The following is a 21,087-nucleotide window of genomic DNA, read 5'->3' on the forward strand; positions in this document are numbered from 1 at the left end:
TCTTTTATCCCAATCAGCCATATCAGGAATACAATAATTGCCTTGAGAGAAGAGGTACCTGTTAAGACCTGACCAATAATTCAAATCTAAGCCTTAACCAAAAGGTCACTAAATCATAATCGAATATCATGGCTCGTTTATTGGCTATATTCCCTGTCATGATGCAGGGTCATGACAATTAGCCCCTGGAGAGGCTGTTGAGGGAGGATTATTCTTGGGCAGCAAGCCAATAATTCAAGGCGGTCTCAGCGATCTACATACAACTGTTGATGATTCTACTGATACCAGAGTTAAGCGTACAACTTATCGTCTATATGTGTAGTTTAGGGCCGTCTGATAGCTTCCACCATATAAGCCATCAAGGCAGAATATATGGCCTCTTGGTCTGACTCATCTAATGGATTTTCAATCTGATCCTCTCCGCTACCACTGGATGCTTCATGATCACGTTGCTGAACAGTAGTCGTAGGCTGGTCCCAGTGCGTCTTGGTGACACTAAAGCTGCTTGTCGTAGGAACCGTGTTGTCTGTAAAGTTGTGGGGGGCGGAAGACTGTCCTTGATCAAGATCGTGTTTCGGTGAGTTACTCAAGGGCAAAATGCAAGAATCAAACTCTGAAGTGATGGAAGGTTGTGAGAGGGTGTGACTAGCAAGCTCGTTGACCATGAGTTGATTCCAGTAATACTGGGGTAATTGAAACAAGTTAGACAAGGCATGATCAGCTGCCGGCTGTGTAGATGAGGGTATATTATGAGGTTCCTGTTGATTGCCGGGTGGGGACAGGTGTGATTGAGCTGCTTGTAGTTCTTGTTCAATGGCAGGTGACGGTTCTCTACTGTCGTTATTCAAAGATTTATCCTCAAAAGTGGAAGACAGTTGTAATCCACCCTGAATGACTGCTCGCCTGTCAGCATGCAGTGTAACATGAGCAATTGAAAACTACGCACGACCTTCAAAAAATACTCTATGGGCAGAGGACGCAGGCCAGGAAGAAGAGATTTCTCGTAGCCACAGACAACACTGAGAGAAGTTGATTTTGGCCCGGTTTGCTCTAGCTGGATCAATCGACACCGTCTCATAAGCTAAGAGGTACCGTCAGCTGCAATCGTAAGACAATCATGTTTGGAGATGACCTACCTTCAAACAAAGTTGTCAGACTCAAGTGGTGTATCATATCTGAACAAATGTGTTGCAATAGTCTATGCTTGTCGAGCAAGCTTACCAAGTCCACTACTGCCTGAGCAGCCTCAGAACAGACTATGTGATATCGTAGGCCCCTGTTAACATCCTCGTCTCTTGCGGATGAGTGTACGGCATTTCCCTCTAGGAAGCGCGAATAGAGAAGGATACGTGCTATGTGGTACCACTAACCAGTCAATACAACCAATGTGCCTTCAAATGGATACTTACTGTGATGTTAATTACATGGTGAGGGAGGGGGGAGACGTCGTTTTCGACATCGATGAGCAAATGAGATGGAATACTTTGTCTCCAAAGATCTAGTTGCTTTGCAACCCGATCCAGACGCCTCCTTATATCTCTTTTATCTCTGCTATATTGAGAAAATTGAGCATCCCACCATTCCCCTGTGTTATTTATATTGGGGCCTTCCGCTTGCAGATCCATGATCTCTTCCACAATCATTCCCAAGCGGCATGTCCACACAAAGTTGCTCAGGACATAGCCTCTCCGAGGGTGTACATGTTGAACTGATCGTGGAAGCGGCGCAGATGACATGGGTAGAGGAGGCCAGGTTTCAAATTCGTCTACCTCATTAATACTGGGGAATGGTGTGGAAGATTGGCGATAGGTGAGGATAAAAGGTTGTCCCGTTTCCTCGGCTAAGACCTTGTCAAGGATATAACAGTTCCAATACACGCGAGCACGGGAATCATACTCATACTGAAAGGCGCGATATATTCAGTCATGACAAGCATCACACCAATATCACCTACCGTCAAATTTTCTTTCCATCGACCTTGTGAGGATGTTGGATCCAAGTGGAGTCCCAATGCTAACACCATAATCGAAGCCCTGTTGGCATACATGACTGCGCTCTTTTTGTCACCACAACCTGTCTGCCGTAGACTCAACAAGATGAAGCTCTGGATAACATCAAGTCTTGGCTCCTGTCCTCTCCTTTGCAGTGCTTGCTCAGCCATGATGAAAAGAGAATCCGAATTGATGCCCTCAATAGCCGCATCTGGAGCGACACAAGCGGCAACAGCGAGCATGGATAGTACTAGATGCGTACAAGTATGACGAGAGTTGAACACTGGCTTGCAAACAAGCGGCCACACATTCTAAACAGGTCAGTCATCAGTACAACTACATGACAAACCCAATACGAACATGAACATGGGTAAAATAAACAGCTAACAGCTGATCAACAAGGCTAGTAGGGATACCCAAGAATGGCTCCTCCTGTCCAGAATGTGCAGGGCGAGGGGAAGCAGCAAATGAATAGCTTGATGTTTGTCTGGGTATTGCAAGGGTATTAGCGACAGGTTCTTGTTGCTGCATATTGGTTTGGCTCCTGAACCCCGGAGCAGGTCCCCTGTTTGCTTCTCAGTCTCGTACTTTAGTCACAGCTACAAGTATCACCTTTTTCGAATAGGCATAGTAAACAAGCATTGCTGGTTGTAATCTCTGCATGCCTTACACGACAGCCCTGAGTCTGTAGTCTCTTGCAAGTCCTCACATTTCGACCTCTTCCTAAAGTAGACGCTCAGTCATTTGGCCATTTATACGTCCTAAGCTTACGTTTTGCAAGTCTATATCATTTTTAGCATCAACCCACAACCAAGACACTCACATCGCATGCTCGAGACGACCTCTTTCTTGATCTGTTCGGTGTCACCATAAATTGTTGAGCTGCTTGAGACACTGAATTGTTTGAATATCTGTTGAATTTGTTGAAATCATAAATTAACTTGTCTCCCAGCCATATCGGCCAATAAAGCAACTGATAAAGAATTCTATATGTAATCAGATCAAAATATTACGTAATTTTCTTTATCTTTTCCGACGACTTTTAATTTCATTTTGTACGTCATTTCTAATCTGTAAATATCTAAAAAGGTCGCTGTCATACATAATATTTTTCTTCTTCTTTATGAGATAAGACCCGTTTTTTTCTTCCATTATAATCTCGTACCGCCTAGTGTGTGACTCGGACACGTCATGCCTACTCACGCAAAGCTCAACGTCCCATCGTTGGGAGAGATTGAAGTTCCCGTGGGCTTGTTTATGTGAGTGACTGTTGAAAATTGCCTGATTCCGCTAAGAATGATTTAGCAATAATGAATGGGTAGAATCATCGAGAAGAGAGACCATTACTGTTACGAATCCGGCTAATGGGCAAGTGCTACTCAGTTTTGCTCACGCGTCAACAGAAGATGTCGACACTGCTGTGAAAGCGGCGCGAAAGGCTTTTAGAACTACCTGGGGTAACAACATTCCGGCTGCTGAGAGAGGTGCTCTTCTCAACAAGCTTGCTGATCTGCTTGAGAGAGATACAGACAGAATTGCTGCTCTTGAGAGGTGAGCGATTGAAGAGAAACTCTTTGGTTGATCAAATCTAGCATCAACTCGGGCAAAGGAATTCGGATTGCTCGGTACGTTTTCAATTACCCGATTGAGGCTCATCTAATCAATTTCAAGCGAGGCTGACGTCGGCGACTCTGTGGCGTGTCTTCGATATTATGCGGGTCTTGCCGACAAAATTCATGGCCAGACCATACAATCTTTTGGGAAAGAAAAGTTCGTTTATACTTTACATCAACCGATTGGAGTCTGTGGCCAGATAATACCTTGGAATTATCCGTAAGAATTTTTTCAGTTAATGCTCAGAATACGCCAACAGTTTCGCAGCTTGACGATGTGGGCCTGGAAAGTTGCTCCTGCTCTCGCAGCTGGTTGCACTGTCGTTATGAAACCTTCAGAGATGACTCCTCTTACTGCTTTGGCCATGTGTGATATGGTCAAAGAAGCTGGAATTCCTGCTGGAGTAATCAACACTCTCAATGGTCTTGGTACCACCGTGGGCGAAGCCATTTCGCGTCACATGGATATTGACAAGGTCGCATTCACTGGCTCTGTTGCTACTGGACGCCGTGTCGCTGCTGCCGCGGCTGAGTCAAACTTGAAAAAGGTGACCCTCGAGCTGGGAGGAAAATCTCCTGTTTTGGTATTTGATTCTGCCGATGTTGAAGAGGCCGCCGATTGGGCTGCTATAGGTATTTGGTTTAACTCTGGTCAAGATTGTTGCGCCGGGAGTAGGGTAAGTGATACTGGAAAAATGCTTTTATACCTGTATACTAACCAAATCTAGCTTTATATCCAGAAGAGAATATATGACCAGTTTCTTGACGCTTTGAGAAAGCGAGCCGCGTCCTGCGCCATTGGCCAACCGCATGATGAAAAGACTTCTTTCGGTCCTTTGGTGAGTAGTCAATGGCTTTCCTTTTGTTTGAACGAAACTGATAATTGTATCGCAGATCTCTGAGACCCAACGCGACAAGGTTTTGAATTACATTCTCTCGGCAAAAGAGGAAGGTGCCCGAGTGGTGACTGGTGGTCAGAAATGGCCCCAGTCTAATGGCGGATATTATATAGAGCCAACTATCCTTGCTGATGTCACTGCAGACATGAAAGTCGTCAAAGAAGAAGTAAGCGTGTCTCTATCGCAATAAAGCTAATGTTGCACAAGATTTTTGGTCCAGTCATCGTAGTGTCCTCTTTTGAGACAGAAGAAGAGGCTCTTGAAATCGCCAACGACACGTCTTTTGGTCTTGCTGCCGCTGTCTTTACTAACGATACCCGCCAAGCGACTAGGGTGTCTTCTGCTCTAGATGCTGGCACAGTTTGGATCAATCAGTACATGCTGCTCCACGCTGGAGTGCCTTTCGGTGGTTTCAAACAAAGCGGTATTGGTCGCGAATTGGGTACATATGGTCTGGAAGCGTATACCCAAGTCAAGGCGGTGCACAATAACCTGTCTCAGAAGATGTAAATATGATTAAGAGTAAAGAGAGATGTGCTGAGTCCATTTAGGTCCTGGCCTGTGTAGAAGGTTGAGTTGCAAAAGATTATTCAGGAAACTCATGCTGAAAATGTCATTCTATCACCCTTGCTTGAATTGATTTCGTAGCGCTTGTTCATCCATCAAGATTAATTGAAATGTGGTTTTTTTACTGATGTTTTTAAAATTCACATTGCGCCCTTTCCTCGAGGTCTTTTAGATCAAAATACATTAGTCTTCTTGACACAAGAGAGTTGATGAAGAATCTCTTTTTTGAAACACAGGTAGAGTATGGCGACAGTCATGAAGATAATTGTGGTACATTGGCTAAACACAGAAGTGATAGAATCGAGGACCAGCAACCCTCTATTTCAGTCATTTCTGTCTTCCGTTCTCATTGACTATTATCGTCGTTAGTATAGGCTCAGGAAAAGGCTGACCAGAGTGATTAATGAACCGAAACTAAAACATTACAGGACGTAAGATATACGATTTGGAGGTTGGACTTCTTTATCGTTTCTAGACTGAATATTCAAGTTGGACGTTAAGTGGTGGTGCCGAACCAGACTCCTGTAGGGTTTGCTGAGCTGATTTTTCGTCCAAGTCAAAAGAATAACCTCAATGAACAAGTGAGCAATGGCATTTTCTCTCATCTGCAAGAGTGCTCAAGTCACAGCTAGAATCCTTTTCCAGGCATGATTTAACGAATCTTTCTCACTGATGATTATATATCCTTGACTTGCTAAATTTTTGTTTGTAGATATTCCCATCACCATTCAGTTTGAATGAGCTTGATATTTCAACAATTCACATTAACAAGAAGATTAGTGATTTTCTTGCAACTCATTTGGTTTCAAAAGATATCAGTGTGGGCAGCACCATTCTTCAAGACCATAATGTAATGTCCCACACAAGATGGTTCCATAAGCAAGTGATGGCATTGGCCGCACTAGCAACAACAAATTCCGTCCGCTTCTACTGAAAAGTCTTGATAGTTCTTCTCGATTTTTGAGTTCCTTGACATGGACTTGAAAAGCATACTTTTGAAATGTCATTGATTCTCATGACTGTATCGGCGTCAATCAATATCAACTGTCTCCAACCATGCAGACAAAAAATCGTCCTGCAAAGAAGATGAAGCAGTATAGAAGAAGTCGGCAAAGCGAAAATGGTTACCAGATATCATCACTCTAAATAGAGAGTAATTCCAAGTTGCGCGGCAAAACGATAATGTCGTCCACAATAAGCTGTCATGAAATATTTTCAGGAGATGTACAGCGAATAAGGCTGGGGCAAGGCTACCAGGACTTGGATTGGGTTTTAGGGCTTTGAGTTGAAGGAGTTGGGACTGAAGGTAGCTTCGCTGAGAAATATCTAATTGAAATAGTCAAAGACAGCTATTTAGATTCATTCTCTGGAGATTTATCAACGAGAAACCGTTCCTTATATCTTCTCGGCTTCTACGACCGTTAACTCAGCTACACCACTTCCTCGAAATACACCATGTCATAAGTTCTCTCTGTCCATAATCCTGACATTATGCTTTCAAATCTTCTGGCTTAACTAACTCGTGTTCAACAAGAAGCTTTCTCATTCCTCCTCTAACATCCGCACCAGTATGAGTTACCTCAGTGAGTTCAGTTGCCACATCGCCCTTTTCATCTGCTGGTTCAACCATCTCCTTTGGAGGATCGAAAGACCATAGTACAGCAAAGTCGGACGGTTGGCGCTCTATAATCTTGAGGATTTCTCGACCAATAATGGCAGCAAACTTGAAAGCATGTCCAGAGTCACCAGAGATTACAAATAGATTGTTATAGTCTGGATGATAATCAATGAGCCAGTCACCGGTAACAGAGTCACAGTACCTGAGATTGATCAGACCGTGATTACGCTCTTGTGTATGCGATAGAGTACCTACCAGCAGATTCGAGTACTCACATAATCTTTCTTTGCCAGCTCAGGGTAAACCTCAGCCAGGCTTTCCCTCAAAGCGGTCAACATCACCTTGGGAATCGCTCCATCCTCTGCACCTGGGGTGAGCTTTGTTCTGGGAACAGAAACGCCGTTGATGGGATTGATATAGCCAGCACCATGGATGGACATCTTCAGCAAGCCTTGAGGGCTAGGAGGAAAAATATACCAGCCATTGTCAAAATTAAGTACCTACCAAAACATAATTGGTCATCACAGGTGTTGAAAAGGACAGAGAGAGACTTACCACGGGGACGTTGGCATATTTCTTAACTTCTTCCGGCGTTAACTGCAACATGGCAATACTCTGGCTAGTATTGTGTCAACAAAACCAATCCTGTCAACATTAAGTTTACCCTTATGCTTACCCGGTGGCTACGATTGGTGGAAGTCGAGCAGATACCCCAGAGTAAGCAAAGAATTGAGGTGTCCACGCGCCAGCAGCGACCTTATTCGTACATGGTGAGCTCTTGCAAACTGAAATCAAAGAATAAGACATACAACGACCAAATCACCCAAGAATCTCTCTCCGCTTTTAGTCTCTACACCTTTGACATCGTTGCCGTCCTTGATTAAGGCGATAGCTTCTGCACCAGCTCTGATCACACCTCCCAGCTTTTCCACCCTCTTGAGTCCCACCTCGAGCGCTCTATCAGCCTCAGCCCAGCCCCCAATTGCGTTAGCATAACCTTGTCGACCTCCAAAATCCCCCAACGGAAGGGAAGATGAGGGATCCAAGGCAGATCGAATAGCAGCAGCGTCTGGAAGACGCTTCACATTAAGGCCGAGATTGAGACAGTTATCGTACGCATTAGTGACGAACTTCATGCCTCCTCTGTCTTCTTTCGTAGACAAAGCTACGATACCAGACCTGAGGCTGTGTTATACGCCTGTATAAAGACTTTGCTCTTCTCAGACTCACTCATGGTATGTGCCTTCCCACTCAGGCTTGCGCCAAAATGTTCTGGCATCTAGAGCGAGCGCAGAATATAGAGGGTCTATATAGTCGGATAATCTAAGAACCTTTCGCCAGGTCAGACATGGAGTTAACCCATCTTCTCACCTTGTTGATATCTGAGCGAATTCAAATCAGCTTTTTCTTGCAGGCCAATCGACACAACTTGCCTGTACTAGCTGCATCAGGAGCAGGCAAGGTATCACACTTGTCCAACATGGTGACGGAATATTTGCCACTCTCAAGCATCCATAGAGCGGTAGACATGCCCATGATACCTTTGCCAGATATTCAAATCAGATATTTTGACCTATCATGGATATAAATCTCGTCTTACCTGCGCCAACAATCACAACATTAGTCTTTTCAGTAGTCATCTTTACACAAGGATGAATATCAAAGCCAAGTTAGAAATAAAAGAAACAGAGAAATAGAGAAATAGGCAATAAAAGAAATAGGCAATAAAAGAAATAAAGAATAAAAGAAATAGATAAACAGCTTCTGGAATACATCCTTTCAGGCCCATCATAAAAGCAAGAACAACATCACTTCAAGAAGTTTCGGTAACCGACATTTTACCCGGATCATACCCGAAAATAACAAAAGATATCGGCAAATCCATTCAAGTTGCCAAAAGGTTCTCAATGGATCCTTATCTCTACAGTCGGCGCTTGTAGCTGGTTTGTGTGGGTCGGCACTGCGCTGTTCAAGATGGTAGACAGTCATGTACATTATCTGTAGAGTCGTTCACGCCTGCCATGAAATTAGGGCCGTAGATACGCCTCTACTCCGGTGAGAGCTACTGTATGATACACATTATTTCCGCGCCATGCCCTTACCTAATCCTCCGTTGAGACACATCAAAACATGAGTTCACCGCAAGGTAATTATCCTGACCTATTACAGGTTGTTTATCGGTCTTTGCAACGCTTGATTTCTTCCTCTACAGCCGCCTGACCCTCTTTAGTCAGCTGTGGCCGACCGTCTTCGTAGTTTGTTTGGAAAAATTTTGCCTGATGTCTAAATCTCCATTAGTTACATGTGGGGTATGACCTAGAACTCACTCCTCCCCGGCAACCTTTCTCTGCGTCGCTTTATCTCTCTGCCTTTGCTCAATCGTTTGTTTACTCCTAGTAGCCTCGCCCCAGTTTTTAGAAAGTAAATGCTGTGTGACAGACTCCCATAGTTTCCGAGATTCATGATCGTCTTGCTCTTCCAGTGGCCGAACGTCTTTCGGGATGAGAGCCAGTTGATCCAAGTCCAAGAGGACTGTCCACTCCTATAGCGGCGTTTAGCATGTTGCTCAAAAATCAGTCCAGGGGTCGGACTTGCCTTTTGACCCTTGAGCTTGTATCTAATTTGCTTCATCCAGCATCCTTCAATGTAGCCAACAACTCTGTCAGAGGGAACCTGCTTGATCCTTGTCCAGCCTTCAGATTCACTATCGCCAACATCGTATCGATAGATTATGCCCTCCACTAAGAATTTAGGTTTTCCAATCCAAGACTTTCCTTCTAGTCAGCAATCAACAAAACGTTTGCAATTGAAATGTTTCACCTCATCTTTGTAATCAAGCAAAGCTTTTAGCTTCGTCTGAGAGTCCTCTCCGCCCCGACAAATGATTTGAACTGCATCAGAGATAGTGCCATAATAGGAACCCTTGAGGATGCCATTCACAGCAGCAGACGGATGAGTGATTTGGTATTCTTCGTTCTGGCCAGGACCTTCACGGGTGATACGCACAAAAATTCCTTTATTGGAGGAACCTGGGCCAATTTTGACAGCTACCAATGACATAAGCACAAGCTGACTAAGCGACGCAAGGCACCTACACATCCCAGACACTCGAGCAGCAATTTGGTCAACACAAGAAGCTTCGATACCCTTTTCAGGGCAGCAATAATATGCGGCAGAGATAGGAGGGTGATGTGAGATTTGTTCGCACTGATTCCAATCAGCTAAAGCTATTGCACACACTCTCAAAACTCACTAAAAACACAACAGTAACCTTTTCCGACTCCACCACGCCTGCATCTGGATCGCTCTCTATTTCCCTACCAGCTCCGGGAATAGCTCTATCTATGAGAGCCAGATCAATCTGTTTGGATGTCTGCTTTTTGGATGACTTGCTAGATGACGACTTGATCGAGCTGACCTCACTAGGAGGCAAACCACCATCCTGAGGCCTAAGAACGGGAGTGGTCCAGCCGCTACCGCCTTGACTGCCGTAGGCGGGCTCGCCCGGTATGGGAACATGGATATGGGTACGGACTATAGGTTCATTAGTTTCCTTGTCGATGATGATGGGTGGCAATCTCCAGGAACAGCGAAAGTGTTCGCCTGAATGGTGTTAGCCCATAGATAGCAAAGATGAGATCAGCTGTACCCAAAGTAGAATTGTAAGGCTTCCCTAATCTCGACCTGATAAATTTGAGCTCCTTGCTAAAAGAAAATCGGAGAACGGCTAGCATTCTCTCCAGCTCGTCTTCGGAGTCACCGACCCTAGAATGTCGTCAGAGTAGATAAGCACCTAAAATATCACAAAAACTTGCGCTGCCAGGATGTCTGCTCTATCGGCGTACTGCCAGTACTCGAGATTTGGAATAGGTTCAAGCAATGAAGCGGGCAACGATAAACGCCTACACGTTGTCATAAGCCAAAGCACACCATCGCTGGCAAAGCTCTTTACAAATTAGCGATATCCTTGACATTGATCAACCTGACAAGACCGCTATCAGTACGTTGAAAGGTTTCAAACGTGCCATCTCCAAACATCACTCACTTTTTCATTAAGCCCATCAACACCTTGAGCTTACTCTCTTCTCCGCCACTGCCGACCTCTGGTAGCGTCGCAACGGCACCCGTTTCGTCGGTAAACTGAGGGTTGACTAACAAGTCATGGACAAGTGTCAGCGAAGTGGGCACTTGCAGAATGTATGCCAAGGCTGTAGCCATTTACCAGGATCATCGTCGGTGGGCACGTCTACAATCTTTTCAGGTTTCTGCAAGCCCATGTTGATGATGTTGGAAAGCAAAAAGGTGAATGAGAGATGTAGTTTGAAAAATGCAAAACAAATGAAAGGGTATTGCCAAGTAATCAAAGCTGGGTTTGGAACAAGGAAATGCATCTCAAAAGACGTTTCATTCTTTCTAATATCCTATTACAAAATTTGATCCCGTTAATTACGGACGGAGAGGGTTATTCTTTCGTCACTAGTTTATACCATTTTCTTTAAACCAGTATTTCTTCTCATAACGTGGCCGTTGCTGCTTTCCAGAAGGACACAGTTTATGGTTGATGTAAGTATAAGGGAAAGAGACAGGTTGATCAGAGAGTGCCAGACTATTTGTCCCATGTTAGCCACCACTTGCAACCGCAGCGCGCTTGCCAGTATTGAGAGTAAAGTCATGAACTGGGCCGTAGTTGATGACTGCTCCAGCTACTAAGAGTCAATAGTATTTGATAATAAACAGAAAAGATGAAAGAATATGTCAAGTTAATCATTTGAGAGCTGAAACTTTTGTTATTGAATTGTCCATCGTATTCAGGCACAAAAGTGGAGGCAATATGACTCACTTATGGGATTTATTTGTAGTAGTCAATTCAAAATCTGTTCAACGGTATGTGGTACGTCAGAATGGACTACTCTTTGAGGATAACTCACTGGTCAGCAGCGTTGATGATATAATGCTGCCGCCACTGTCGGCATTACATGGAATTAGGATATGCCGCATATTCTGGTGTTCCGCATAATGTGATATTCAATATATACATATATATATATATCTCTTTGTTTAGTAAATGCGTTTACCCACATTCATGATTTCTCAAAAACAGGAAATTGGATAACCAGTCACTTTTTTGATTTTCTGATGGTCAACTCTATTTCATTTTAAAAATACTCTTTTATGGGACTTGAGAGTCAAGCTGACTCTCACTCAGCCATTCAAAATGGTGGTGGTAGTCCTGAAGCCCTTAATCTTTTGGAAAAGACGCTTATACCCATCAAGCCCTCTTCAAGATTCGTAAGCCTCGCTGGATAGTCTGAAGGTCTCTGATACACCTTGAAAAGGGCACTTCAACGCCTACTGATCGACCCAGCTCACCAGAAAAACCCAACACTATACTACCTGCGGAGATATGGAAAAAAATCATCTCCTATGTGATTGACTCTCCATCAACACTATGCGCTTTAGCTCTAACATGCCGAGCAATGTCGTCTCTTTCGTTGCCACTTTTGTGGTATAGAGTTTCTGTAGGCTTGAAACACCGCAGGTGTCCGATGAGATCAAGCTATATTGACGCGACCACAACCCAGACCACTACTTTGGGACTAATCAAGCCTCCTGCGCTACCGTTGTTGACTGCACAATTGAGAAGCCGGACTCGCATCATGGACTTCTACTTTGGACGCTTTAAATGGTCGCTTAGCATCTTTGAAAAAGAGCATCGCTATGTGGACTTGTTTGTCAATGTTAAGGTTATCCGTCTTCATCAAGAATCCTTGAGCGGGCCTATGTTTACAGAAGGTGTACCGTATGAATGGAGGGAAGAACGTAAAAAGTATACACTATTATACCCAAGAGGCGGCGGTTATCAATATAACTATGCGTATAGCCTACCACCTTGCGAAAAAGTGGTTCACTTGGGCCCATCTGATAATGACTGCTACTACGATTGGTACGCCGCTTGGAATTATCGAACGTTGAGAAAGCGGGCTCCAAAGAAACTAGTCGTTGTCTTGACAAATGACTCTCACCATATCGATTTCAAACACAATTCTATGACTAGATGTGCGAGTTCCCTTTGCGAAATTCAAAACCTTCACGATATTGTGGTCATCTTTTATCAAGGAAAAGATCGACACAAACATCTCTCCAAGATCATGGATTCTCCATGGAGACATATTCGAAAGCATTTTGTTTATTTTTTGAAACGAGCAAGGGAAAGACATCCTTGGACGCGGATCACATTGGTTAACACTGAGTGCTTTGAGGCGAGGTGGCTGGGATTCAGTGAGCCTTTAAAAGATCAATTATTACAGCAAAAAGTCAAGGAAGAGTTGAAAACTGAGGGGCTGTCAAGGTGGGGGATGGAGCTTTTTGAACGTTTTCCAGAGCATGTTACCCATACCGATGAGGATGAAGACATTAGCAGGACAGAAGCACGTGAATTAAATGCGGGAAAGGAAAAGGAGCGTCTTTTGTCGATGAGCGAATATCTACAAACTGAGGATTGGGAAGGGGAGCTTGAAGAGAGTGAAGTTAAGCAGTGGCTTGATGGGTCGTCTTGATTGTATTTACTTGTGTTCTATTTTACATTATTTTTTGTGAGTCTTTTGTTGTCATCACGAAAACGCCATATCTGTTTATTGCGAGTCGAATCAACATTGGTATTTCCGTCTGTAATTTGTATATAAGAATTGTAGTGTTTTCAAGGTTGTAGAATGGTAAACGGACGATATTTAGAGATGAAAATCCATTTATCACGTCCGTAAGATAGTCCAATCTAATAACAAATCGAAGTCGTCAAAATCTTTTATGTAGATGGTTTTTCTGAGTTATACCTATAACGAGCTTGAAAGCCCATCATTGACAACTGCTCCCGGATGAGCCAAAAGCCCATAATTAAGAATATGATGCTAGGAGCAGTCAATTCTGCTGCCCAAGAGGCAAAAGCAAATACTGTACGTACAAATTACCGGATGGAATCATTTTTAAGACGAAGAATGAAGCGGCATGCCACTTTGATATGCCAATAGGGTGCGTATTTGGCAATGCCATCTTCGATGTTTCACGACAGATGTCGGCAGTCGCTGTACCTGAACATGCTGGTAGATCACTATGCATTTAGATTGCTTGTCGTAAGAGATATGAAAGAACGCAGCAAGTACAAGTTTAGGATGATTGAGATGCGCATTATTTACGACGAGTCTTCACAGCTAAGATTTGATCCCGCAGATGATCACGTGACGTTTCTCAAGTGTCAAGGATTTGACTCCGTTTATAGATATTGCATGTAATAAAGTAAACTATAAACATGAATGTTTGTGGAACTATGCTACGTGACACCTAGTTAGGCATTCCAGTTACTCCGCAAGCCTATCTACTTCTGACATCAAGGTGTCAGAGAATAAGCAATATGTAAGTGCATCATGGTATAGGACGCTTATGAAGACGCTGCGGCGACCTCCGCTGTGCCTACATTTGAGTCAATAACAATGAAAAACTGATATAATCAAGTTTTCAAAACTTTTTTGATGTTTTTTTCTAATCTCATTTTATTACAAGTTTGACATTTACTAGATGGAAGAGGAAGAGGTGTCAACCATTATGCCTTCAGTGCTACCTTCCAATCAGAGAGTGCGGCCTGATAATCCCTATGCCTCACTCATCACCCAGCACATTTGTGTTATCCCCTCATTCACGCTGGAATCAGGCGTCACGCTGAACAACGTGCCCGTGGCCTATAAAACATGGGGCAAACTCAATGAAAGGGCAGATAACTGTCTAGTTATTTGTCACGCTCTGACTGGAAGTGCCGACGTCGAAGATTGGTATGTCTTGATTTCAATCTCAATCTGCCAAAGTGGGATGCTAGACAGACCGAAGCTGATGAATGGCTGTGCATAGGTGGGGTCCATTGCTGGGCGTAGACAAGGCATTAGATCCTACGCGATTTTTCATCTTTTGTGGCAATGTCATTGGTTCTCCTTATGGAACAATATCAAGCGTTACGGTAAACCCCGAAACAGGCAAACCTTTTGGACCAGAAATGCCTGGTTCTAGTGTCAAAGATGATGTTAGGTAGGCTTGATGTCTTCTCTCAGCGGTTGGTCTCTGACAATCCAAGGTTACATTACATCCTATTGAAATCCCTTGGTGTTAAAGCTGTGGCAGCAGCCATCGGCGGTTCTATGGGCGGCGCAACCGTTCTTGAATATCCGCTCAATACTCCTCCCGGGTTTGTGCGCTCAATCATTCCTCTTGCTACGTCTGCTCGGCATTCCGCCTGGGGCATCTCATGGGGCGAGGCTCAGAGACAATCCATCTACTCTGATCCAGACTACAAAGATGGATATTACTATGATCTGGGTGACAGGGGTATAGACTTGACCAAGCAGCCCACTAGAGGCCTGGCGGCTGCCAGAATGGCTGCTTTGTTGACTTACAGGAGTAGGGATAGCTTTGAGGCAAGGTTTGGAAGAAGGGCGCAAGGCGGGAGGAGCAAGGTGCCCAAGGGGGGTGTAAGAATCATGGGTGGTCAAGAGACGACTGATCCTAGTCTTCCCTCCGAAAGCGATCTTGCTATCCAGTCCCCAAACTTCAAAGCATGGAGAGAGCATAATGATGGACATAGATCTGCGAGTGCACATAGTCTTTCGAGATCATATAGTGAAAAGATTGAAGAGAAAGGGAGACCAACTGAGGTCGTTCAATCCGGAATGGTTAAAAAGACAGAGAAAGAAAATGGGATAGGAGAAGAGCTCGCTCCACCGAAAGTCTTCTCTGCCCAGAGTTATCTCAGATACCAGGGTGATAAGGTGGGTCATTTATAATCGTTTAAAGTTTTGTTGCCAACTGTATTTAGTTCACTGGCCGGTTCGATGCCAATTGTTACATCCATATAACCCGCAAACTGGATACGCATGACTTGTCCACTCCCTCCCGCGATACCTCTCTTTCTTCTCTTTCGTCATCTCTTCCCGCTTTTCTTGACGCCCCTGAGCCAATAGATGAAGAACTGGAGACCCGTCTGGCCCATGCTCTCTCCCTTGAACCTTCTGCCCTCATTATAGGTATTGAATCGGACGGCCTTTTTACCACCTCTGAACAGAAAGAGCTAGCCGCACACATCCCTGATGCAGAGCTCGTTATCATTCCCTCTCCTGATGGACATGATGGCTTTTTGCTCGAGTTTGAGGCTATCAACAACTGGGTAGAGGGTTGGATGAAGCGCAAGATGCCAGAATACTATCAGGAAAGAGTCATTCCCATTGAGGAATACGCCAAGACCGAAGATGGGTTTCACATCAAAAAGGAGAGTGTCTTTGGAGAGGCCGAAGTGGATGCAGACATCACAAGCTGGTAGATTAACGACTGTTCTTGGTCTGAATTGGAAATTGTAATAGATGTTGAGCTCTACAATATGGGAAAGGAGAAGGGATCGATATACAGGGGCTGCGCAGGACAGTACCCAACTACTGTACAAATACGAAATTATATATTGCATCTCTCCAACAGGGAACCATTCATGAATAATTAATCAGCATTGCCAACTATGTACAGTTTTGTAAAGTTTTTAAATTTAAACATATGAGCGTGAAAGACGGGATACAAATATGAAATATTCACGAGGGAACACCAGAAATCACTTTGGGAAAACTTTCGTTTTTAAACGTCTTGATCGAGTCTTCAAAAGTGCTAAGCTGATACTTTTCGTCAAGAACTGTGGTATTGTACACTGTTGTGTCATTAGAAAACAATTTATCGGTCTGGATGGTGACTGTACATTGTTGTTTGAGTAGAGCTCTTTTATCCCAACCTTTCAATAGCTCAGATGGGTTTTCTTCAACCTGGTTGGTACTAATGTACGGATTTTCGGACACCAGGCCTACAGCTTCAAAAGCCCTCTCTCTCAACTCATCTACCCAGCCTCTTACACCGTCAGCAACGTTGCCAACACTCATCTCTTCTGAAGTAGCAGTCGTCACATGAAGATAAAGTCTCTGAGAGACAAAAAGCGCTAGAAGGAAGGAGAGAAGGGAGAGAGAGATAATGGTGGTCACGAAAAGCGTGGGGAGGAGCATTGTCACTTGGAAGAGGATTAGAAGAATCCTCGGTCACAGTGACTTACGGCCCAGGGCAATTGTGCCAACCATTGCAAAGACTAATTCACACAAATTGTACTCAGTCAATGTATTTCCATCACCTACTCACAGGCGAGCACAACGGTACTTATAGTGGTGGCAAGCACAGTAAAAGCAAGCGTCAGGAGAATAAACGTCGCTCCCACCACCACAAAACCACTAATGCAACAGTCAGTCCTTGTGTTGGGGAAATAGGTAGCTTACACAAATACAACTAAAGGGAAAAAGCTCAAAAGCATCCAGAGAGATGCAAAAGTCTATTTTATACTCCATCAGTGAGCGACGCTGCGCGTGAGCCAAGAAAGACTTGCAAAGAACAAAGGCCGATGTTCAGCCAAAGCGAGCAGTCTGTCGGTGTAAGGCCTGCTCAAGAGATACAGGCTAGGCAGACTGCGTTCAGCATATGACTGCTTCCACCTATTGACAAGCCGGAAAGCCGACGGCTCACTTGTCAAAGATATCTTCAATCCGATTAACAGCCTTTTCGAACTTTTGATGGCTCGCTCTCAGAGTCTCGTCGCTCTTCAGTCTCCGCTGTTTAATTCTACCTGGCCCTCTTGGAGTGGATGCTCCTTCGGTATTCTTGTCAACAGTCTCATCGACCTCATCAGCGCTATCGTCCACTCCGCCGTTGACACTGGTGTCGCTTTCCGTGCTAGGATCGAAAGCAGAAGAATACGTTGTGTCGCTTGACTGGGATGTCTGAGTTTCCTGGAGGTATTTATCTCCCATCTTGGCACCGACAGCACCTTCCGTCTTGTCTTGTTGTTGTAAATATGAATCCAACTTTTTTTTTTCTTTTTTTTCTCATCATTTGTTTACAAGTTGTCACTGAATACGCGTGGTGGAGGTCAAGTTATTTCCCCCTCCCAGTTTACATAAACCTTGACGTCACAACTTGATTGTTTGAATCGGCGGGGTAGTGAAAGGACAGGAGTGCCACACTGTGATGATTATGGACATCGGACTAATGTCCGCTTTTATTTTACTTCTTTCTTTCTTAGTCACTGTCAGGATGATGTACAAGGTGCGGATATAAGAAGACAGGATACAGTGTATGCCTCAGAATGGTATAGTGGGTTGGACTAGAACCTGGCTGAAGGACGCAGAGCAAATAAGATATAAGGAAGGGATTGTGGTTCATAGTTCCCCAAGGAATCAATCTTCATAGCTGTCTTCATCTGTTTGAGATAGATACTCCTAGATACTCCAATCGTCTCAAGGACTCCCAGACCAAGCCCAAGAACAACCGAACTCCTGACAGGTAGTCCATTCTAAATCTGTTCAATGGTACGTTGCACGTCGGAATGGACTATTCCAACTCATGATTAAAGATCAAAAACTCATCTCTCTTTTACTCTTCTTTCTGCATTGTTCAACAATCTCAACAGTCAACACGTTTTATTTGTACTTTACAGTCTCCATGCTGCACTGTATCCAATGCAAAAAGCTGTATTGTACGTAGAGTCAAGATGTAGATCACCCTCGCCAGCTCAGTTCTCTTTTTTAGCCAGACGCAGGCTTGTCGCCGACTACACTCGAGATCTTTTGCATCCCACGACGGCGCTGGTGCTCTCAAACGACTGTCAGTGTTGTTAGTGTAACAATGGATTCATTCCTTTGACAGTGAGTGTTCTTGAAACCTGTGCGTTGACTTTCTCTTCACCAAATCCTGGTAACGTTGAGAGCTTGACAAGGGATGCATCCCTTATCAATATAGCGTTGAAAGGGAGTAGCGTTTTGATACTTGCTGCTGGCAAGACGATGAAAGGTGGATACTAAGGAAGGCTCCCGGTTGAGACAACATTTTTGCGTATAAAACGCAGCTCTTTTGCAACACTCTCCTGGTATCACAACAAAACTTGCAACAAAATGGTACAGTTTACGACGATTGCTGCTATGGTGGGAATGCCTATGCTGAGTGAGCCAAACGTCTCTCCCGTACAGGTGCTATGGTTGACAAATTGTCCAAGTCATGGCAAGCCCTCTCACAGAAACCTTAACGGGGTCACCGCTAGAGCGAAGAACTGTCCAAACGAGTGGTCCACTCTATAACGTGGACAGCAGTACAACGCCTTATCTCGACATCGCAACGAATGACGACGCCGACTAGTTCACCACGGCTCTCTGCGCGCTTGCAAGTGTCAACGAAAACAAAGTCAAAGGCAGTATCACCCTCAGCGGGGGGACTGCGAGAGACGCGGAGAGTGCCACCTTCAGCGTCTACGGCTTGGATGGGAAGGCAAAACAGGTTGCTGTCCATTATAAAGACGCCGCAGGTCCAACTCAGGATAACGCAGGCAACACTTGGTAGGTTGATCTGCAACATTCCAGGTTGTCCACACTGACAGTAGACAGGTATGTCGGTGGTTTGAGGCAAGCCATCATATCTCTCGGCAAAAAAGACAAAAAAGACGAAAAAGACAAAAAAGACGAAAAAGACAAAAAAGACGAAAAAGAAGATGATGGAAATGGTGTCGTCAACGGTGAACTGTTCAAGAACGTGAAAGACGCGGATAAGAAAAAAGTGGCCGAGGCCGGTAAATGGGGTTTCAAGTATCTTACCGGCGTGGACGCAGTCGTGGAAGACCCCGTCAAGGACGCCAAGGACTGGGGTATGTCTTCAAGTCAGAGGGAACTGCAGGCTGATAAGAGCGTAGACACCTGGATGGCCAAGGTCGATCACAATCCCGTCATCATCTTGACCAACGATAAAGTCATCATCCCAGGTCTGATGGCCAATCAATACTACACTCTCTTTTCTCAGAGTTTGGACGCCAAATTGTAGGTAATTTGGATCGCCAGCCAGCCGCTGATAGCTTGTTCCAACAGGATCTATGTTTGGAGATCCACCGACTTGTCAAATTTGCAGAATACGCTCCTCCTCGTTAACCAGAAAGACCTACGAACGAGTACCCAGTCCTTGTATCACTTGAAGGATTGGGCCGCTTATTGATAGGAGTGTGGGAGTTGGTATATTCCTTGTATAAGAGTGGCCGCAAAAACTTTCATGGTACGGTCAGTATTGTGAATGTGGGCGCTCCTCGTCGATCTTCTATGGAAAGAGCTGGAGAGATGGGAGAGGAAATACTTTAGGTTTGTAGATGTAAGAATGAATCAGAGTAGTTGTATTTGTTGTGATTGGACCGGTGCAGCTGGTTACTCTTTAGCACATGTAAGGCGGTAAAGAGAACCAGAGACAAAGACTTGTTTATATATATATGATAACTAAGTACAGCTTTAGGGATGTGAAACATGTGTAGAGCGGGGTATGTATAATAGTGTTTCCTCAACACATTGTCCTCGACACTCAACACATTGTTCTCGACAGTATTGACAACTTTAAATTCAAGTTTGCTTTTATCTCTCAATATGTTGTTGGGCGAACAAAGATTTGTTTGGTTCCATTTACGTAATCTTGACATGGATTTTGAATTCTTTTCCATTGCAGCATGTTATTTTCCATCTTGAAAAACGCTGATATAGCTAGAACTAAACGTCGGCCAGCCTTCACCAGCAGAAATCATCTCAGCTCTCACCTCTCAGTCTGCCATCCCACGTACAACCCCTACGATCCCATTTTCCTCATTGTCCGCCCCGCTTTTGGAGCTCACCAACGTTGGATGGGTGGATGGGTTAGAGGAAAAGGCAAACAGTAGGAAGCTGTATCGCTCTAGAGATGGATGTGGCAGCGTGATTCTACGAGCAGGCTTAGGACGTTGAGCGGAATCGCCTGGCCATGGGATGGGTTGAATGGCTATTCACTCATTGTTGGTAGGTTATAGTTGCCTCAGGATCTTCACTGGGCTATCTCACTCAAATTCAGCAAAGAAGGATCACTCAAGCATATGCCGACCGTAAAAGAAACAGACTTGTTTTCTTTGTCGAGCATCATTCTCAAACCTTGCCTATTCGCCTGGAAGCTGCTGTCAAGAAAGCATTTGCGCAATACACCGTCCATCTCTTGACAATGAGCAGATAGCGTACTGGATATGTGAAACAATGTGGGTGTTTAGTAGATTCACATCTCGAAGATTATGCGTTATACATAGGGTTATTTATTTTTACAAACTGAACAGGAGTCGTGATCACGGAAGCAAATTTTGGCTGTGTTCAATTTGGTCCGAATTGTATAGGGTTTTTTGCGTGTTCAACTCGAAAAGCCAATGTTCAACTTCTCTTTTTGTTTTATATAAGATAGATCTTCCAACTCAATACTTATCTTGTTCTATATAACATATACCTTCAAACTCAACGCTTTTCAAC

General features: G+C 44.3%; 10 protein-coding genes across 10 annotated transcripts; 6 read left to right on the forward strand and 4 right to left on the reverse strand.

Annotated features, from left to right (window-relative positions):
• Positions 1-323: 323 nt before the first annotated feature.
• L203_103782 (uncharacterized protein) lies at positions 324-2,947 on the reverse strand (the record flags this gene model as incomplete). The annotated part of the gene is made up of 9 exons (XM_066213174.1): positions 324-895; positions 947-1,081; positions 1,137-1,365; positions 1,410-1,901; positions 1,955-2,302; positions 2,352-2,556; positions 2,604-2,714; positions 2,763-2,773; positions 2,933-2,947. 9 exons carry the CDS (start codon positions 2,945-2,947, stop codon positions 324-326), a joined length of 2,118 nt encoding a protein of 705 aa, XP_066069271.1.
• A 235-nt stretch (positions 2,948-3,182) lies between these two features.
• Positions 3,183-5,070, forward strand: L203_103783 (uncharacterized protein; the record flags this gene model as incomplete). The annotated part of the gene is made up of 10 exons (XM_066213175.1): positions 3,183-3,250; positions 3,297-3,475; positions 3,525-3,542; positions 3,601-3,616; positions 3,663-3,824; positions 3,873-4,281; positions 4,333-4,443; positions 4,499-4,669; positions 4,711-5,009; positions 5,055-5,070. 10 exons carry the CDS (start codon positions 3,183-3,185, stop codon positions 5,068-5,070), a joined length of 1,449 nt encoding a protein of 482 aa, XP_066069272.1.
• A 1,489-nt stretch (positions 5,071-6,559) lies between these two features.
• Positions 6,560-8,328, reverse strand: L203_103784 (uncharacterized protein; the record flags this gene model as incomplete). The annotated part of the gene is made up of 9 exons (XM_066213176.1): positions 6,560-6,890; positions 6,944-7,188; positions 7,244-7,307; positions 7,365-7,444; positions 7,498-7,867; positions 7,919-7,967; positions 8,020-8,070; positions 8,122-8,229; positions 8,289-8,328. The coding sequence occupies 9 exons, from the start codon at positions 8,326-8,328 to the stop codon at positions 6,560-6,562; spliced, it is 1,338 nt and encodes a 445-aa protein (XP_066069273.1).
• A 534-nt stretch (positions 8,329-8,862) lies between these two features.
• L203_103785 (uncharacterized protein) lies at positions 8,863-10,965 on the reverse strand (the record flags this gene model as incomplete). The annotated part of the gene is made up of 11 exons (XM_066213177.1): positions 8,863-8,971; positions 9,016-9,230; positions 9,284-9,457; positions 9,509-9,735; positions 9,784-9,895; positions 9,942-10,291; positions 10,338-10,453; positions 10,504-10,590; positions 10,641-10,670; positions 10,734-10,839; positions 10,911-10,965. 11 exons carry the CDS (start codon positions 10,963-10,965, stop codon positions 8,863-8,865), a joined length of 1,581 nt encoding a protein of 526 aa, XP_066069274.1.
• An 895-nt stretch (positions 10,966-11,860) lies between these two features.
• On the forward strand, positions 11,861-12,704 carry L203_103786 (uncharacterized protein; the record flags this gene model as incomplete). The annotated part of the gene is made up of 5 exons (XM_066213178.1): positions 11,861-11,977; positions 12,025-12,207; positions 12,271-12,515; positions 12,570-12,632; positions 12,686-12,704. The coding sequence occupies 5 exons, from the start codon at positions 11,861-11,863 to the stop codon at positions 12,702-12,704; spliced, it is 627 nt and encodes a 208-aa protein (XP_066069275.1).
• A 31-nt stretch (positions 12,705-12,735) lies between these two features.
• On the forward strand, positions 12,736-13,245 carry L203_103787 (uncharacterized protein; the record flags this gene model as incomplete). The annotated part of the gene is made up of 1 exon (XM_066213179.1): positions 12,736-13,245. One exon carries the CDS (start codon positions 12,736-12,738, stop codon positions 13,243-13,245), a length of 510 nt encoding a protein of 169 aa, XP_066069276.1.
• Positions 13,246-14,284: 1,039 nt separating this feature from the next.
• On the forward strand, positions 14,285-16,043 carry L203_103788 (homoserine O-acetyltransferase; the record flags this gene model as incomplete). Its single annotated transcript, XM_066213180.1, has 4 exons — positions 14,285-14,508; positions 14,585-14,758; positions 14,805-15,495; positions 15,543-16,043. The coding sequence occupies 4 exons, from the start codon at positions 14,285-14,287 to the stop codon at positions 16,041-16,043; spliced, it is 1,590 nt and encodes a 529-aa protein (XP_066069277.1).
• A 259-nt stretch (positions 16,044-16,302) lies between these two features.
• L203_103789 (uncharacterized protein) lies at positions 16,303-17,553 on the reverse strand (the record flags this gene model as incomplete). The annotated part of the gene is made up of 7 exons (XM_066213181.1): positions 16,303-16,415; positions 16,464-16,766; positions 16,809-16,841; positions 16,892-16,980; positions 17,026-17,078; positions 17,133-17,202; positions 17,270-17,553. 7 exons carry the CDS (start codon positions 17,551-17,553, stop codon positions 16,303-16,305), a joined length of 945 nt encoding a protein of 314 aa, XP_066069278.1.
• Positions 17,554-18,108: 555 nt separating this feature from the next.
• L203_103790 (uncharacterized protein) lies at positions 18,109-19,777 on the forward strand (the record flags this gene model as incomplete). The annotated part of the gene is made up of 9 exons (XM_066213182.1): positions 18,109-18,111; positions 18,156-18,278; positions 18,332-18,406; positions 18,703-18,742; positions 18,795-18,877; positions 19,112-19,131; positions 19,180-19,436; positions 19,482-19,605; positions 19,654-19,777. 9 exons carry the CDS (start codon positions 18,109-18,111, stop codon positions 19,775-19,777), a joined length of 849 nt encoding a protein of 282 aa, XP_066069279.1.
• A 496-nt stretch (positions 19,778-20,273) lies between these two features.
• L203_103791 (uncharacterized protein) lies at positions 20,274-20,789 on the forward strand (the record flags this gene model as incomplete). Its single annotated transcript, XM_066213183.1, has 3 exons — positions 20,274-20,476; positions 20,531-20,595; positions 20,653-20,789. The coding sequence occupies 3 exons, from the start codon at positions 20,274-20,276 to the stop codon at positions 20,787-20,789; spliced, it is 405 nt and encodes a 134-aa protein (XP_066069280.1).
• Positions 20,790-21,087: the final 298 nt, after the last annotated feature.

Source organism: Cryptococcus depauperatus, chromosome 4 (genome assembly GCF_001720195.1).
Source record: "Cryptococcus depauperatus CBS 7841 chromosome 4, complete sequence".
Classification (NCBI taxonomy): Eukaryota; Fungi; Basidiomycota; class Tremellomycetes; order Tremellales; family Cryptococcaceae; genus Cryptococcus; species Cryptococcus depauperatus.